Below are 17986 nucleotides of genomic sequence, written 5' to 3' on the forward strand. Positions count from 1 at the left end.
AAGTGATTCCTCCTCAGCCTCCCAAAGTGCTGGGATTACTTGTAGGACAGTGGAGCGCAGATCTGTTTACTGGACATTTACTACCTGTGGGGTAATTTCAGAGGCTTGAAGATACGCAGAGGACTACACTCCAGGAATTCCGTGCCTAACTGGAGTGAAGGGGGAGAGCCAGACATCTGGGGCCTGCGCACAGTGGTGCACACCTGTAATCCCAGCACTTCGGGGGGCCGGGACAGGAGTTTGAGACAAGCTTACACAACATAGTTTGGTTTTCTTCTACAAAAATAAAAAAATTACTAAACTAGCTAAGTTTGGTGTGCCAATTGTCCAGCTACTTGGGAGGCTGAGGTAGGAGGACCACTTGAGCCCAGAAGGCTGAAGCTGCAATGAGCTGAGATTGACCAAGACCCTGTCTCAAAAAACCCAGGGTATCTGGAGAAGGCCCTTCATGGGGAGGAGTTCTCTCTCCCACAAACACATCCTCATCGTTTTGTTATGCCGAGTGTGTGGCCTGGTGCTAGGGACACAGACGACCAAGACAGGTCCTGCCTACCCAAGCGGCAGCTCCAGGTGTGGCAGACACAGGAGGGCCTGTGCCAGCAGGAAGCAGTGGGTGCAGCTGTGGCAGGAATGCAGTGTGGTGGCCATGCAGGGAAGGCAGGGGTTTCTGGAAGTGGGGCCCACAGACGGGTATGGCACTGACCAGGGGGAAGGGCTGGGATGCATGCCTGTCTCATGGAGCCTGTTTCCACAACCCACAAGGAATCTGGGAGACCAGAGATGATCAGAAGTTCAGGAAAGGGGGAGAGCAGGCGGCCTGGACCCAAAGAACACCAGAGCCAGAATGGGAAAGCCTCCTCCAAAAAAGGATGCTGGGCGCGGTGGCTCAAGCCTGTAATCCCAGCACTTTGGGAGGCTGAGGCAGGTGGATCACAAGGTCAAGAGATCGAGACCATCCTGGTCAACATGGTGAAACCCCGTCTCTACTAAAAATACAAAAAATTAGCTGGGCATGGTGGCGCGTGCCTGTAATCCCAGCTACTCAGGAGGCTGAGGCAGGAGAATTGCCTGAACCCAGGAGGCGGAGGTTGCGGTGAGCCGAGATCGCGTCATTGCACTCCGGCCTGGGTAACAAGAGCGAAACTCTGTCTCAAAAAAAAAAAAAAAAAAGGCAGGCAGGCAGGCCAGGCGCGTGGCTCACGCCTATAATGCCAGCACTTTGGGAGGCTGAGACTCACTTGAGGTAGGAGTTGGAGACCATCTCAAAAAAAGAAGGGCGATGGGAACATCTACCAGATAGCCCGAGTGTCAAAACCATGGAGTCTGAGGTGGTCGGGGGGAGAGGAGGACTCGCCAGATATAGTGGAGCCTGGAAGACAGACTTGAGGACAGTGGAGGAGGGAGAGCAGGGCAGGAGGGTGCAGGGCCTGAGGGCGCCAGGTTGGTTGACTTTGGAGGCCAGATCAGGGTGCAGAGAGCCCTGCTTAGGAAGAAATGGGGATTGAAAATGTGGTGGGGATTGAAAAAGTGGTGTTTTTTGTTTTGTTTTGTGCCGGGGCCTCACTGGCGCCCAGGCTGGGGTGCAGCGGTGAGATCACCGCTCACTTGCAGCCTTGACCTCCAGTCCCCGCCTGAGGAACTGGAGTTTCTGAAAGTGCTGTGACTGGTACCGGAGCCACACTGCAGGGGGAAGGTGTAGCTCGGTGCCACGTCCCCATGTGGCACAAGCATCCCTGAGAGCGGGCGGCACTCACATATTTCCACCCGAGCGTGGTCTTGCAGTTCTCGCAGTAGATGTCGGCGACTGCGTGTAGCCCGGTGAGAAGGACTCTCTCTTCTGCGGGGCCGCAGCCCACGTTCACCCTGCGGGGACAGAGGGGCCACCGCGCTGGAGGCCCGGCCCGCCCCTGGCCAGGCCCCGCCTTGTCCCCCTAGGAGTTCCCTTAAACGGAACCGGCCGGGGAGCAGCACCGCACCTCTCCCCCAGCCCTGCCCACCACTGGGAAAGAATGATGGAACAGGCTGGGGGGCAAGATCCTTAGCGAGCTTTCAGAAACTCCCAGGCAGGGAACAGTGGTCCTTTCAGGACCTGGAAAGACCCAGGTGATTCTACACAGGGCACTGCGTAGGTGCCATCCAGGCCGGGCCCGTGCCACCCCCCAGGCTGAGCCAGGATACTCACACGGAATTGAAGAGGTAGGCGCGTCCCTGGCTCCCCTGAAAGGACTGAAAGAAGAAGAAAGCCCCATGAGACTGGCTGTGAGTGCTTTCTGGAAAGAAGAGGTGCTGTGCAGAGCCATGGGAGCCCTGCCCCGCCACCAGGGTTCTGTTAGCTGCACCAGATGGGTCACTGGGAGCAGACACTGGCATCCACCTCTAGAATTCCACTTGTAATAACAGCCACTTAACAAAGCTGCAAGCTGTTTTTGAGTGTTGACGGTCAGGAAGTGGCTGACTGCTGCATCAACATTCTTCCAAGTGACTATTATTGTGGAATCATGGCAAAATCAGTTTTTAAATGATTTCATATGTTTGCACAGCTCTACCTGATTAGAGGGGTTCTGAGTGGGGATCACGAAAGATTTTTCTCTACCTGAAAACCCACAGATCCTCAGAAGGCTCTCCTCGCTGCCTCTTGTGCAGCAGTTCAGATGCGTTGCTGTCAGATATTAGGGGGAAGTGTCCATAGTTTCCCACTGAAATGTTTTCAAAGTCACAGCCATGGCTGGGCACGGTGGCTCACAGCCTGTAATCCCAGCACTTTGGGAGGCCAAGGCAGGCAGATCACCTGAGGTCAGGAGATCGAGACCAGACTAACCAACACGGTGAAACCCCATCTCTACTAAAAATACAAAAATTAGGCCAGGCGCAGTGGCTCACACCTGTAATCCCAGCACTTTGGGAGGCCGAGGTGGATGGATCACCTGAGGTCAGGAGATTGAGACCAGACTAACCAACATGGTAAAACCCCATCTCTACTAAAAATACAAAAATTAGGCCGGACGTAGTGGCTCACGCCTGTAATCCTAACACTTTGGGAGGCCGAGGTGGGTGGATCATCTGAGGTCAGGAGTTTGAGACCAGCCTGGCCATCATGGTGAAACCCCATCTTTAAAAAACAAAACAAAAATTAGCTGGGCATGGGTGGTGGGTGCCTATAACCCTAGCTACTTAGGTGGCTAAAACAGGAGAATCACTTGAACCCAGGAAGAGGAGGTTGCAGTGAGCCAAGACTGTACCACTGCACTCCAGCCTGGGCAACAAGAGTGAAATTCTGTCTTTAAAAAAAAAAAAGTCACAGCACAAGATAGAGAAAGGCCCTTCTAGTGACATCTCACCAGGAAAATATCATGAGCTCAGAAACAGCTCATGATATATTCACGTATTCTAAGGTGACTAAGCATGAAGGAGCCAGAATAGGGCATCTGTACCCCTTGATGCACTCAGGTCACTCCCCGTGACCTTTGCCCTCACAGAACAGGTGGGAACGCCTGCTCCAGTGCCCCCGTCTCAAGTCTCAATTGACTTGAGATGCAAACCAAATCAAACATTTTTGGGGGGTTTACTTGTTTTGAGATAAAGTCTTGGAGGTGGGGGTGGGGATTAAAAAAAAAAAAGATGGAGTCTTACTCTGTCACCCAGGCTGGAGTACAATAGTACCATCTGGACTCACTGCAGCCTCTGCCTCTTGGTTCAAGAGATTCTCCTGCCTCAGCCTCTCCAATAATGGATTACAGGCACACAGCACCACACCCAGATAATTTCTGTATTTTTAGAGATAGGATATTTTAGAGAGAGGGTTTTGCCATGTTGGCCAGGCTGGTCTCAAACTCCTGGCCTCGAGTGATCTGCCCATGCTGGCCTCCCAAAGTGTTGGGATTATAGGCGTGAGCCCCCGTAGCCTGGCTTACATTACAGTTTATAATGGAGGCTATTTAAAAATGTCTTGGGTCATTTGGTAAGAGATGCTCACTCAATACCACTCCCATGAAGGAAACTGTGTATGTCATCCATGATATACATTGGCAGATTTTCATATATAAATTTCACTGGAAAGAAGAGAGGAAAGCAACATTTCTGTATAAAACAAAGATGGTTTTGTATTGGCTGGTGTTAACCACCTTGCCCGGCCCTTTTTTGGGGTTTTTGGCCTAACCTTAGCACAAAGGCGCAGGGCTGTGACAAATGTTGACTGAACCATGATTTGACAATATCAAAATGTAAAGGGCACATACTATAGGACCCAGCAGTCCCATTTACTGTAAACAATAAACCAGCTTGAGTATATAATGAAATGTGACAAGAATGGCCACAGGTTACAGTGTTCATAATTAGAAAACCAAAAAACGACAATAAAAGTGGGCTGAGGCAGGAGGACTGCCTGAGCTCAGGAGTTCAGAGAGCCATGATTGCACAACTACACTCCAGCCTGGGAACACAGTGAGACCCTGCCTCTAAAAAATAGAAATAGGCTGGGTGTGGTGGCTCATGCCTGTAATCCCAGCACTTGGGGAGGCTGAGGTGGGCAGATCACTTGAGGTCGGGAGTTCAAGGTCAGCCTGGCCAACATGATGAAACTCCATCTCTACTAAAAATACAAAAAATTAGCCGAGTGTGGTGGTGGGCACCTGTAATCCCAAGTACTCAGGAGGCTGAGGCAGGAGAACTACTTGAACCCAGGGGGGCAGAGGTTGCAGTGAACGGAGCTGGTACCACTGCACTTCATTCTGAGTGACAGAGCAAGACTCCATCTCAAAAACAACAGCAGCAAAAAAAAGCAGAGCTCCCAGTTGTCCTTGGTAGACATCTCACTTATTTCACGGAGCCTGAAATAAACTTGTGTTCTAAGCATACAGGCTTAAAAACGAGTATTCCCTTACGTGGCTTTCTAGGATTATTCTATATGCAGTCTAATAATCATCTTATAGACTTTTCCCACATCCTTATCAGTCTTCAGTTTTCTAGACTGAATTTCCTAATTCTCACCTACTGAAAGTCCTTTTTTTTTTTTTTTTTTTTTTGAGACGGAGTTTCGCTCTCGTTACCCAGGCTGGAGTGCAACAGCGTGATCTCAGCTCACCGCAACCTCCGCCTCCTGGGTTCAGGCAATTCTGCCTCAGCCTCCTGAGTAGCTGGGATTACAGGTACGCGCCACCATGCCCAGCTAATTTTTTGTATTTTTAGTAGAGATGGGGTTTCACCATGTTGACCAGGATGGTCCTGATCTCTTGACCTCATGATCCACCCGCCTCGGCCTCCCAAAGTGCTGGGATTACAGGCTTGAGCCACCGCGCCGGGCCAAAAGTCCTTATTTTTAAATAGGGTTTGGCTCAGAGACAGGAGCAGTTTTGGGATTCAGATTCAGAGCTGTCTTATCAGAGTTGAGGCCAGCAAACTCCTGTAAAGTAGGGCCAGGCGGTAAGTAGTTTACGCTTTGGCGACATATGGACCCTCTTCTGATTACTCTGTAAACAGATGAGCACAGCTGTGATCTATTAAAACGTTACATAAACAGGTGGTGTGGCAGATTTGGATCACAGATGAAAATCTGCTAACTAGATGGAGCCTTCTAGTAACCAGAGCTGCCTACAGTAAGAACAGCCTCCCTCAAGCCAGGGGATCCTTTGTTAGTGACAAATACGGACTCAGAGGCTGTAGAGACAGTGCCTCTCACCTCGCAGGTACTGGATTCTGTTCTGTGTGGCAGCTATTCTCATGGTCTCAGTGAATCCCTGAAAGACTCTCCACAGAAGGGAGAAGAACTTCCTCTAGTCGTTATCTTGCCACCTCACCCAGCCTGTCGCCCGCAGAGGTATGAGGTCCAATCCTTCCTGGCAGCCTGAGCGCTCGGAGAACTTAGTTCTTGGCACTTTTTTTTTTTATCATGAGCGCTCATTTGGCACCAAATGACTTCTAAGCGGGCTTCTGCTTTTTTTTTTTTGGAGACAGAGTGTTGCTCTGTCACCCAGGCTGGAGTGTAGTAGTGTGGTCTCGGCTCACTGCAACCTCCGCCTCCCAGATTCAAGCTAGTATCATGTCTTAGCCTCTCAAATAGCTGGGATTAGAGGCATGTGCCACCATGTCCAGCTAATTTGTTTTTGTCTTTTCAGTAGAGATGGTGTTTCACAGTTGGTCAGGCTGGTCTTGAACTCCTGACCTTAAGTGATCCAATTGCCCTGGCCTTCCAAAGTGCTGGAATTACAGGGGTGAGGCACCACGCCCAGCTAGGCTTCTGCTCTTGATACAGTTTTTAAACAACTCAGTGACTTCCAGGCTCTTCAACAGAAGCATCTTAAATTCCTTTTGGCCACGTAGTGATGAACACACCTGGCATCCTTCCGAAACAAAACCATGCATGGGGCCAACAATGACCACCTGTTCAGCGCTCAGGTCACCTGCTTAGGTCATGGCCAACACACAGGTGTCACCAGGCTCCCCAAGGCTACAAGCTTCACTGCCCCTACCTGCAGGCCCAGAGCAGCTCCGCCTCTCACCACCTCATTACCACAGTCTGCCTCAGAAAACACCCAGGAAACAGGGTGCCTAGCTGCCTCCACTTCTCACCTCACACTTCCCAGTGCACACAGGAGCCCCAGAGGCAATGAGAGGGCAGAAACTGCCTCATTTAACAGTTTCGATCTCAGATGATAAACAGAAATGAGGAGCCTCTCACTATTACCTAGCAAAACTACAAGCAGGTAAGTGTTCTTCTCACTGAGTTAAACAGAAAAGCTAAGAAATTCCTGGCCGAGATTGGTGGCTCACACCAATAATCCCCACACTTTAGGAGGCCAAGGCAAGAGGATTACTTGAGGCCAGGAGTATAAGACCAGCCTGGGCAACATGGTAAAACCCTGTCTCTCAAAAAAAAAAAAAAAAAAAAAAAGTAAATAAAATACCTATTAAAAGAAGATTCCTGAAAAGGAGAAAACAAAACTTCCTGACGACCTGTTTCCAAAGTATCAGCAGGTTCATATGCCCCAGGAGGATGAGTAGGGAGGGGGTCATGACCTGTGAGGATGGGGGGAGATGGTGACCTGAGGATGGGGGAGCTCATGACTGAGGATGGGTGAGATTATGACCTGTGAGGATGGGGGAGGTCATGACCTGAGGATCAGTGGAGAACACTGTCAGTGGAGAACTCACTGCCTGAGTGAGCATCAGCTCCTCCGTGATGTTTGGCCTGTTTAAATATTCACAGCTGTTTGACACTGCTAATAAGGAGCCCAGTGCAGTAAGGAGGGGCTGGGGGATCTTATTTCTATCTTCAAGGCTGCTCATGTGTCACAGACCAGCCGGCAGGAGCCTCACCCAGGTTCCCACAGACCTTGCCAAAGCAGCCACGCGCTCTCGGGCATTTTCCTGAACCCCTTTTGTTCTTAATCACGCTGAGTTTTAAAAATTTCTTAATACCCTTATTATTAAATGATTTCCACAGATTTTTCTAGACTTAACTTCTGCTCATTCAGTCCTCTCTGGTTTTCTGCTCTGAGAAACAAGTGATTCATCTTGCACCTCCTAATTCCTGGGAGTCCCAGCTGCCTGGCCCTGGAAACCCATGCACCAATGCCGGGATCACATCTGTGATCATAGTGTAGCCGTGATTAATCATGCACAAAACGCTCACCAGTGCTGCCTTGAAGGCTCTAGACTTTCAGGACACAGGAGACTCAGGAGGTCATGTAATGCTTGAATATTCATCCACTAATTAGGTACCACAATGACAAATAATCATTGCGCCAGCAATTTTTTTTTTTTTTTGAGACAAAGTCTTGCTCTGTCACCCAGGCTGGAGTGCAGTGGTGCGATCTCAGCTCACTGCAACCTCAGCCTCCTGGGTTCAAGCAATTCTCCTGCTTCAGCCTCCTAAGTAGTTGGGATTACAGGCACATGCCACCATGCCCAGATTATTATTATTTTTTTTTTGGATTTTTAGTAGAGACAGGGTTTCATCATGTTGGTGAGGCTGGTTTTGAACTCCTGACCCTCATGATCCACCTGCCTCGGCCTCCCAAAGTGCTGGGATTGTAGGCATGAGCCACCACGCCCAGCCTGTGCCATCCATTTTTTGGCATGTCACTTGCCTTGGAGATGAGCTCGTCATGATTGGCCAGGTGTGCTCTGCAGTGGATGCAGCTGTACGTTCGGTGACAGTTCGGCAGATACGCTTGGAAAGTTTTGGACTTTGTCATCTTCACCATCTCTCCCAGGTGCTCCGCACTCAGCTCAGGGCTGGTTCTGGAAGAACCGCGGCTCTGCTGGCCTCTCTGACAAAAGAAACACTGGAAAATGCACGCAAGAGCCGTTGTTGTCCAGGAGGGCGTGTGGCACTGTCCACACAGCTGGGACAAGAGAAAAATGGAACCTGCCAAGCAATCAGACAAAGCGGTGGGTCACAGAGAGAACGCATGTGTGAATGAGGTACCTGTGGGAAGGGCATACAGGGGGTGGTAGGGCTGGAAGTTAAAGATCTTTTTCTTTATTCTTTTTTTTTTTGGAAACAGTCTCTCGCTCTGTCACCAGGCTGGAGTGCAGTGGCATGATCTCAGCTCACTGCAACCTCCGCCCACAGGTTCAAGTGATTCTCCTGCCTCAGCCTCCTGAGTAGCTGAGATTACAGGCATGTGTCTTCACGCCCAGTTAATTTTTGTATTTTTAGTAGATACGGGGTTTCACCATGTTGGCCAGGATGGTCTTGATCTCTTTTTTTTTTTTTAATTTTATTTTTTTCGTGCTCATGCCATCTCTACCTAGGTGGTCTTGATCTCTTGACCTCATGATCTGCCCGCCTCAGCCTCCCAAAGTGCTGGGATTACAGGCATGAGCCACCGCATCCGACATTTTTTTTTTTTTTTGAGATGGAGTCTCGTTCTGTTGCCCAGGCTGGGGTGCAGGAGTGCAGCGGCGTGATCTCAGCTCACTGCAACCTCCGCGCCCAGGTTCAAGCAATTCTCCTGCCTTAGCCTCCTGAGTAGCTGGGATTATGGGCACACGCCACCGCGCCTGGCTAATTTTTTATTTTTTAGTAGAGATGGGTTTCACCATGTTAGCCAGGCTGGTCTCAAACTCCTGACCTCAGGGGATCCACTCATCTCGGCCTCCCAAAGTGCTGGCATTACAAGTGCCACTGCACCCGGACAAGATCTAACGCTTTAGTATCAGTTGTAGACAAAATGAACACTGACCCCATGCCACTGCTTAGCCACCCTACATTCAGTTGGAAGTGGAAAAGTGAACAACTTTTACATGCAAATAATTTGAGAAAAACATTGGTTCAAATTCTTACACCAGGTTTGGCTTCAGGAAACTTGAAAGAAGCAGAAACGAGACTCCTGTTGAGTGGGCCCTGTAACAGGGCTGGATGTACCCAGCCCAGAATCCTGGAATTCACCACGTGGAGCACCAGGACATTGAGGAATATGGGTGATGGATCCAGTATTATTTAATCTTTAAGAAATTTCAGTCCTGCCGGGCGCGGTGGCTCAAGCCTGTAATCCCAGCACTTTGGGAGGCCGAGGTGGGTGGATCACGAGGTCAAGAGATCGAGACCATCCTGGTCAACATGGTGAAACCCCGTCTCTATAAAGATACAAAAAATTAGCTGGGCATGGTGGCACGTGCCTGTAATCCCAGCTACTCAGGAGGCTGAGGCAGGAGAATTGCCTGAACCCAGGAGGCGGAGGTTGCGGTGAGCTGAGATCGCGCCATTGCACTCCAGCCTGGGTAACAAGAGCGAAACTCCATCTCAAAAAAAAATAAATAAAAATAAAAATAAAATAGCCGGGCGCGGTGGCTCAAGCCTGTAATCCCAGCACTTTGGGAGGCCGAGGCGGGTGGATCACGAGGTCGAGAGATCGAAACCATCCTGGTCAACATGGTGAAACCCCGTCTCTACTAAAAATACAAAAAACTAGCTGGGCGTGGTGGCGCGTGCCTGTAATCCCAGCTACTTAGGAGGCTGAGGCAGGAGAATTGCCTGAGCCCAGGAGGCGGAGGTTGCGGTGAGCTGAGATCGCGCCATTGCACTCCAGCCTGGGTAACAAAGAGCGAAACTCCGTCTCAAAAAAAATAAAAAATAAAAAATAAAAAATAAAAAATAATAATAAAGGACCTAAATGGGAGAGTTAAGACTATAAAACTCTTAGAAGGAAACAGGGAAAGCTTCATGACACTGGATTTGGCAATGATCTCTTGGATATAATACCAAAAGCATGGGCAGCAAAAGAAAAACAGACAAATCAGACTTCATGAAAATGAAAAACCTTTGGCTCAGTGCCGTGGCCCACGCCTGTGGTCCCAGCACACTGGGAGGCTGAGGTGGGCGGATCACTTGAAACCAGGAGCTCAAAACCAGCCTGGGCAATGAAGCAATACCGCATCTCAACTAAAAATACAAACAACTAGCTGGATGTGGTGGCTGTGCCTGTGGTTCCAGCTACTCGGGAGGCTGAGGTGGGAGGACGGCTTGAGGCTGGGAAGTTGAGGCTGCAGGGAGCCAAGACCGTCCACTGCAGTCCAGTCTGAGCAACAGTGAAACCCTGTCTCTAAAGAAAGAATCTTTTATGCTTCAAAGGATACTATCAACAGAGGCAACCCAGAGAATGAGGGAAAATATTTTTAAATCATACACCTGGTAAGATGTTAATATTTAGAATACACATATTCTATATTCTACCTATATATATTCTCTATGTATCTATATTCTCTATATATTCTAGTTATTGGAATATTTTTTTAAAAAAAAAAACCTCCTACAACTCAGCAAAAAAAAAAAAAATTAAAAACACAATCTGGTTAAAAAATGGACAAAGGGCTAGGCATGGTGGCTCATGCCTGTAATCCCAGCACTTTGGGAGGCTGAGACAGGTGGACCACCTGAGGTCAGGAGTTCGAGACCAGCCTGGTCAACATGGTGAAACCCCATCTCTACTAAAAATACAAAAATTAGCCGCAAGTGGTGGCAGGAGCCTGTAATCCCAGCTTCTGAGGAGGCCGAGGCAGGAGAATCGCTTGAACCCAGGAGGATCAAGCAGAGGTTGCAGTGAGCTGAGATCACACCACTGCACTCCAGTGTGGACAACAGAGTGAGACCCCATCTCAAAAAAAAAAAAAAAAAAAAAAAGAAATGGACAAAAGACTTATATGTCTATATTGTATATATATTCTAGTTATTAGAATGTTTTTTTAAAAAACTCCCACAACTCAGCAAAAAAAAAAAAAACCCATAATCTGATTAAAAAATGGACAAAGGACCTATAAATCTACATTCTATATAGTTACTAGAATATATTTAAGAAACTCCTACAACTCAACAAAAAAAGCCCCAAAACAATCTGACTAAAAATGGACAAGGACTTATATAAACACTTCTCCAAAGAACATGTACAAATGGCCAAGAAGCATGTGAGAAGATCTTCATCACTGATCCTGAGGGAGGCAGACGAGGACCACACTGAGACCCACCGCACATCCTCTAGGCAAGCTACTATCCACACACACACACACACACACACACACACACACACACACACACACACACGCATTGGTGACGATGGAGAGGAATTGGAACCTCATGCGTTGCGGGTAAAAATGTAAAATGTTGGAGGCACTATGGGAAACAGTACGGTAATTCCTCAGAATATGAAACATGGGCTCCAGCAATTCCACTGCTGAGGATAAATCCACAAGAACTGAAAACGGGTCTCAAAGCCGTGTCTGCACACCCATGCTCACAGCAGCACTATTCACAACAGCCACGAGGTGGAAGCAGCTGAGTGTCCTTCCACAGACTGGCATTCTCATCATCAAAATGTGGCGTCTGCAAACTGGAATGTTATCCAGCCTTTAAAAGGAAGGGACCCTGAGGGAGGAACCCTGAGGACACTATGCTCAGTGAAATAAGCCAGTCACAAAGGATACATTTTGTATGAGGTACTTAGAGCAGTGAGATTCAGAGACAGACAGAGCTGCCAGGGGCAGGGGGAGTTACTGCTTAATGGGTGCAGCGTTTTCGGTTTTTTAAGATGAAGAGTCCTGGAGATTGGTGGTGGTGATGGCTACACAAAAATGTGAATATATTTAATGTCACTGAATTGCACACTTAGAAATGGTTAAGACAGTAAGAGTTGGCCGGGCTTGCTGGCTCACGCCTGTAATCCAAGCACTTTGGAGGCCAAGGTGGGCAGATCACCTGAGGTTGGGAGTTCAAGACCAGCCTGACCAACATGGTGAAACCCTGTCTTAAAAAAAAAAAAAAGACAGTAAGAGTTCTGTGTATTTACCAAAATTATTTTAAAGAATATGTCATTTTTACATCTCTAAGGTCTCATTAACAAAAGGAGGTAAGTCCATGGCGGCCGCTGCCGTCATTGGCTCCAGGCGCATGTGCCGAGTTTTCCTGGTGGCACCGCCCCAGCTTGGCCTGACAGGTGGCCTGCAGGAGGGTCAGGCACATGAGGAGTTTCTTTCAGGCCAAACAGAAGAGCAAGTGTCCCTAAGTTCAAGAGCACGAGCTGGGAAGAGCCAAGTGCCAACAGTTTCTCACACCTGCTCCTCCTGGGAGGCACACCCCCCCACCCCCCAACCCCATGCGACCTCTGCTTCAGCAGCAGCCTGTCCTGTGCCCTTCCCTGGGATGACACCCAGGGCAGCATCCTTCTGGGTCCAGCACAGCCTCGCCAGGCCCCCCACCTGCACAGGCACAGCTGCATTAGAGGGTCACTTTCTCACACTGGGCTGAAGATGTGCATGGACAGAATGCCGCGTCTGTAATCACGTGAACGAAGATACAAATGCCCTGCGGCCGCCACCCAGAATGGAACTGGGACCGGGTCACCATGGGGCTGCGGTGCCCTTCCTCGCTGCTCTGGCCTGAGACGCTGCCTAATTCAGACTTGGTGTTTCTTGGTCTTTGCTTGTCCTGATGGCTGTGCCCATGTCTGCAGCCCTGAGCCACACTGCTGCATGTTCCGAGTTTAGAACTTTACACCAATGATGTTGTGAGACTTCTCTGCTGACGTGCAGCCAAGTCTGCCTCTGTCCCCATGTGCGGCTGGGCTCCCTTCACCTGGTGTCCTGTCAGGTACACCCCATGGAGCCACAGATAGGGTGTGGCCATTTGGTGCTGCTGTCACTGTCACCTCTCCCAAGCTGCACAGGCAGGCATTTCATTGGAACAATCCCAGGGGCAGATGCCTGTGCAGGCAGCAGCACCCTCCCAGGTGCTGGTGACGAGGCCATTCTGCCAGCAGCAAACATGAGTCCCTGCTGACCTCTATCCCACCAACTTGATGGGCAGATTTTACCATTTCTGCCGTCTGGCAGTTATAAGGCAGCAGCATCTCACTGTGGCTTTAATTTGCTTCAACCTGACTGTGCAGCTGGGCACCTTGTATGGTTAGGTCATGAAATTATAGGCATTACCGGAATGTGGACATGACTGTGCCTGTAATGTAAACTTCAGGAAACTATAGTATATGGATAAATCGATATACATATGTGTGCCATATACACACACACATATATGCATACATGTGTGGATTATGTATGCATGTGTGCATTAATGGGTTTCGAGTTCTCTGAAAGTGTAACTAGACAAAAAAATCTATCAACATGCTGCTTACTCTGTATAGTTCAAATAAAGATGAGTTTTTTTTTTTTTTTTTTTTTTTTGAGATTGAGTCTCGCTCTGTCACCAGGCTGGAGTGCAGTGGCACGATCTCGACTCACTGCGGCCTTTGATTCCCAGTTCAAGCTATTCTCCTGCCTCAGCTTCCATGTAGCTGGGATTACAGGCATACACCACCACACCCAGCTAATTTTTTTTTTTGTATTTTTAGTAGACATGGCGTTTTACCACATTGGCCAGGATGGTCTCCATCTCCTGACCTCGTGATCTGCCCACCTCGGCCTCCCAAAGTGCTGGGATTACAGGCATGAGCCACTGTACCCCACCAAAAGGCACATTTATAATTTTTGTGTATTTATTTACATATTGGAGACGGAGTCGCTCGTCGCCCGGGCTGGAGTGCAGTGGCGCCATCTCCGCTCACTGCAACTTCTGCCTCCCGGGTTCAAGTGATTTTCCTGCCTCCCAAGTAGCTGGAACTACCGGCATGCACCACCACGCCTGACTAATTTTTGTATTTTTAGTAGAGACAGGGTTTCACCATGTTGGCCATGCTGGTCTCAAACTCCTGACCTCAAGTGATCTGCCCGCCTCGGCCTCCCAAAGTGCTGGGATTACAGGGGTGAGCCACCTCGCCCAACCTAAAAGGTACATTCTTTGAAAAGAGGTGACTTAAGATTTCATAGAAACCAACTTTTTGTAAAACTATGATAAGCCAAATACTTGGACCAACCCTCCCACTGAGAAGTACCAAAAATGCTGACAAAATCAAAGGATGTTTTCTTAAAGGCATCCAGGGGCTGTCAAGACAGGAACCGCCATGCACCATCTGGGGAAAGCAGAGACCAGAGGGGTGAGCTAGGCGGCTGTTGCCTTGAAAACCTCTGACCCCATCCAGCCAACTCAGGCTTCTGATGAGAAGTCCAAGGCTGGTCCCCACCCCACAGAACAGTGATCACAGGACAGCCCTCACAGGACTTATGGACCAAATTCACACGAATGAGAAGATTCCAAAAACTCACAGTTGATGGATTTAGTTTAAAATGGCTTTAGGCTGACAGTGTCCTGAGGTACCTGGCAGAAGGGAGCGTAAACCTAGTTTGGAAGAAGTATCTTTATCCTAGATCTGAAAAATCCCCCAAGTCATTTTTCCAGGGCAATGAGTAACGCAGTCCAAAGTAACCACACATTCATGGAAACAGTGCCCCATGAGCAGGGACAGACGTGGCCAGCAGCAGAGACACAGCACCTGACCTGAGGCAAACCATGAGACTCCGCTCATATACACAGAGGGAACCGATCAGCTTGAAACTATATGTCACAAATAGCAATCGAGAAAAAAAAATGACCTTGCAGAAAAACAGGAGCAGAAATTCTAGAAATAAACAGCATTAAGTTCAATGGGTTTAACAGCAATAAGAATAAAAAGAGAATACATACACTGAATATATGTCAGAACAAACTACGCTGGATAAAAAAGTGTGAAAGATGGAAAATAAGAGTCTTAGTGACTTGAAGCAGGGAAAGAGGACATGTATTTGGATTTCAGAAGGTAGAGGCAAGAGGAAAATGGGGTAGACGCACTTTGTGAAGAATTGATGATTGAGGATTCTCCAGAACTAAAGAAAACTACTAATCCACAGACTTAAAAAGCCCAGCAGCGCGGCGACTCACTGCGCCGGCTCAAACGGCGGTGTGAGATTCATGGGGCTTTTTTGGCTCCACGAATCTTAGGGGGGGGAAAAATGCCCAACAGTCCTAAGCAGGATAAATAAGAATAAAGCCACAGCTAAAGAAATAATAATGAAGATAAAGGGGAAACAGTCTTAAAAGTGTCCAAAGGGAGGAAAAATGAGCTGCTCAGTAGAACAGGTTCCCAGGTAAAACCACAGAACCCAAAAGGCGGAAGAGAAGGGGACTACTATGATTCTGAAAGATAATAACTGATATCTCAGATTTTACACTGAGTGAAAGTATCTTCCAAGAAGTGGGGCAAAGGCTGGACACAGTGGCTTCCACCTGGCATCTCAGTACTTTGGGAAGCCAAAGAGGATTGCCTGAGCCCAGGAGTTCAAGACCAGCCTGGACAACAGCGAGACCCTGTCTCTACCCCTCACCAAAAAAAAAAAAAAACCAAAAAAACAAAAAAAAGGTTTTGGTTTTTGCTTTTGTTTTTTCCCCCAGTCAGCCAAGTGTGCTGTGCTGTGGTCCCAGCTACTCAGGAGGCTGAGGGCGGAGGACTGCTTCAGCCCAGGAGGTTGAGGCTGCAATGAGCAGAGATTGTGCCATTGTACTCAGCCTGGGTAATGAGTGAGACCCTGTTTCACCAAAAGAAAAGAAAAGGAAAGGAAAAAGAAAAAGAAAAAAAACAGAAGAGAAGCCGGGCGCGGTGGCTCATGCCCGTAATTCAAGCACTTTGGGAGGCCGAGGTGGGTGGATCACAAGGTCAGGAGACTGAGACCATCCTGGCTAACATGGTGAAACCCCATCTCTAAGAAAAAAAAATCATATAAAAAAAGGGGGGGGGTGCTGGGTGTAGTGGCTCACACCTGTAAACCAAGCACTTTGGAGGCCAAGGCGGGCGGATCACCTGAGGTTGGGAGTTCAAGACCAGCCTGACCAACATGGTGAAACCTCATTTAAAAAAAAATAAAAATAAAAAGGAAGAAAAGAAAAAGAAAAAAAGAAACAGAGTGGCACCGGCACAAGATAGGAAAACAGGTCAATGCAACATCAAAGAGCCAGAAACAGCCCGCAGGTGGCCACAGACAGCACAGAGGGCACTGCAGCACCCAGAGAGTTTCCCAGGGAAATACTGCAGGGCCACTGCACATCTGCAGAAGAGAAACCAAGCTGGGTCTCACTGCATCAACAAAGTCAACAGTTAATCACATTTCTCAACAGAGATGACCATCTAGCAGGAATTTTGTGGAGAAAATTTCTGTACAAAGGTATATACATGTATATACATACACAACACAACACACCATCTTCTAAAATGAAGTGCATTTCTTTCTCCAATATTATGTCAAAGAATTTCTGGGGCCGGGTGCGGTGGCTCAAGCCTGTAATCCCAGCACTTTGGGAGGCCGAGGCAGGTGGATCACAAGGTCAAGAGATCGAGACCATCCCGGTCAACATGGTGAAACCCCGTCTCTACTAAAAATACAAAAAATTAGCTGGGCATGGTGGCGCGTGCCTGTAATCCCAGCTACTCAGGAGGCTGAGGCAGGAGAATTGCCTGAACCCAGGAGGCGGAGGTTGTGGTGAGCCGAGATCGCGCCATTGCACTCCAGTCTGGGTAACAAGAGCGAAACTCCGAAAAGAATTTCTGGAGAAGTCTGCCTATACTGGATATTCCCGATGGGTGATTCCCTAAACCCTTAAACTCTTTTTCCTATCAGCTGCTATTATCTTGTATCAATCCTGAAATTTTCCCTGTGGTTTCTTAGAATCAAGTACAAGACCTCACATTTAGCATTAATACGGTACATTTTATTAGATCGTATCTGTTGCCTGAACTACTCGGCCCTTCCTGAATCTGAACCCCAGCATCGCTTCCATGAAACTCACACACGCCCCACACGGCACAGGAGGACATCATTGTGAGAGCTTGTCAGGAGCTTACTCAAATCCACACATGTTCCACCAATTAGTGGAAGGAAGTGTTCTGACTTCACTTCTCACTGAACTCATGGAATCTTTCTTGTGACATTTTCACCTAAGTTTTCTCTGTTTATTAAAATGAGACTTTATTTAATAAACCTGTTGCTCTCTTTTCCTTTCCCTGCACTGCCCTTTAACAAAAATACTAAGAACATGAAGTGAAGCAGCTTAGAGAGAGACAGGCCAGTCATTCACAAACTGGGTATTCAGGTTTCTAGTATTCAGAATCCCTACTCCAAGTGACTCAAGTAGAGAACTACAGAAACTGCCCTTCATTTTGTTCGTCATTTTAAAATAAGTAATATCAGCCGGGCATGGTGGCTCATGCCTATATTCCAAACACTTTGGGAGGCTGAAGTAGGCAGATCAGTTGAAGTCAGAGTTCGAGACCGGCCTGGGCAACATGACAAAACCCCGTCTCTAGTGAAAATACAAAAATTAGCCAGGTATGGTGGTGGGTGCCTGTAATCCCAGCTACTTGGGAGGCTGAGGCAGGAGAATCACTTGAACCTGGGAGGCAGAGGTTGAGTCGTTGGGTAAACAGGCGTATGCCACCACGCCCAGCGGATTTTTAGTAGAGAAGAGGTCTTGCCATGTTGGCCAAGCCGGTGTCAAACTCCTGACCTCAAGTGATCCGCCTGCCTCGGCCTCCCAAAGTGTGGGATTATAGGCGTGAGCCACTGTGCCCGGCCC

General features: G+C 48.4%; 2 protein-coding genes across 3 annotated transcripts in view; one reads left to right on the forward strand and one right to left on the reverse strand.

The window, feature by feature from the left end:
• The window catches only part of PPIL2 (peptidylprolyl isomerase like 2), a 39178-nt gene extending 38180 nt beyond the window's left edge, over window positions 1-998 (forward strand). Inside the window, exon 22 of the transcript XR_743759.3 lies at window positions 102-998. The gene's annotated coding sequence lies outside the window, so the exon portion shown is untranslated. The remainder of the gene's footprint in view (window positions 1-101) is intronic.
• YPEL1 (yippee like 1) overlaps window positions 1-17986 on the reverse strand; it is a 36191-nt gene that overhangs the window by 3322 nt on the left and 14883 nt on the right. For both annotated transcript variants that reach the window (XM_074390987.1, XM_039462365.2), the window contains 3 exons: window positions 8085-8365; window positions 2183-2226; window positions 1755-1863 (listed from right to left, as the gene is read on the reverse strand). In XM_074390987.1, coding sequence (XP_074247088.1) covers window positions 1755-1863; window positions 2183-2226; window positions 8085-8365 — 434 coding nt within the window. The remainder of the gene's footprint in view (window positions 1-1754; window positions 1864-2182; window positions 2227-8084; window positions 8366-17986) is intronic.

This window comes from Saimiri boliviensis, chromosome 21 (assembly GCF_048565385.1).
Source record: "Saimiri boliviensis isolate mSaiBol1 chromosome 21, mSaiBol1.pri, whole genome shotgun sequence".
Lineage (NCBI taxonomy): Eukaryota > Metazoa > Chordata > Mammalia > Primates > Cebidae > Saimiri > Saimiri boliviensis.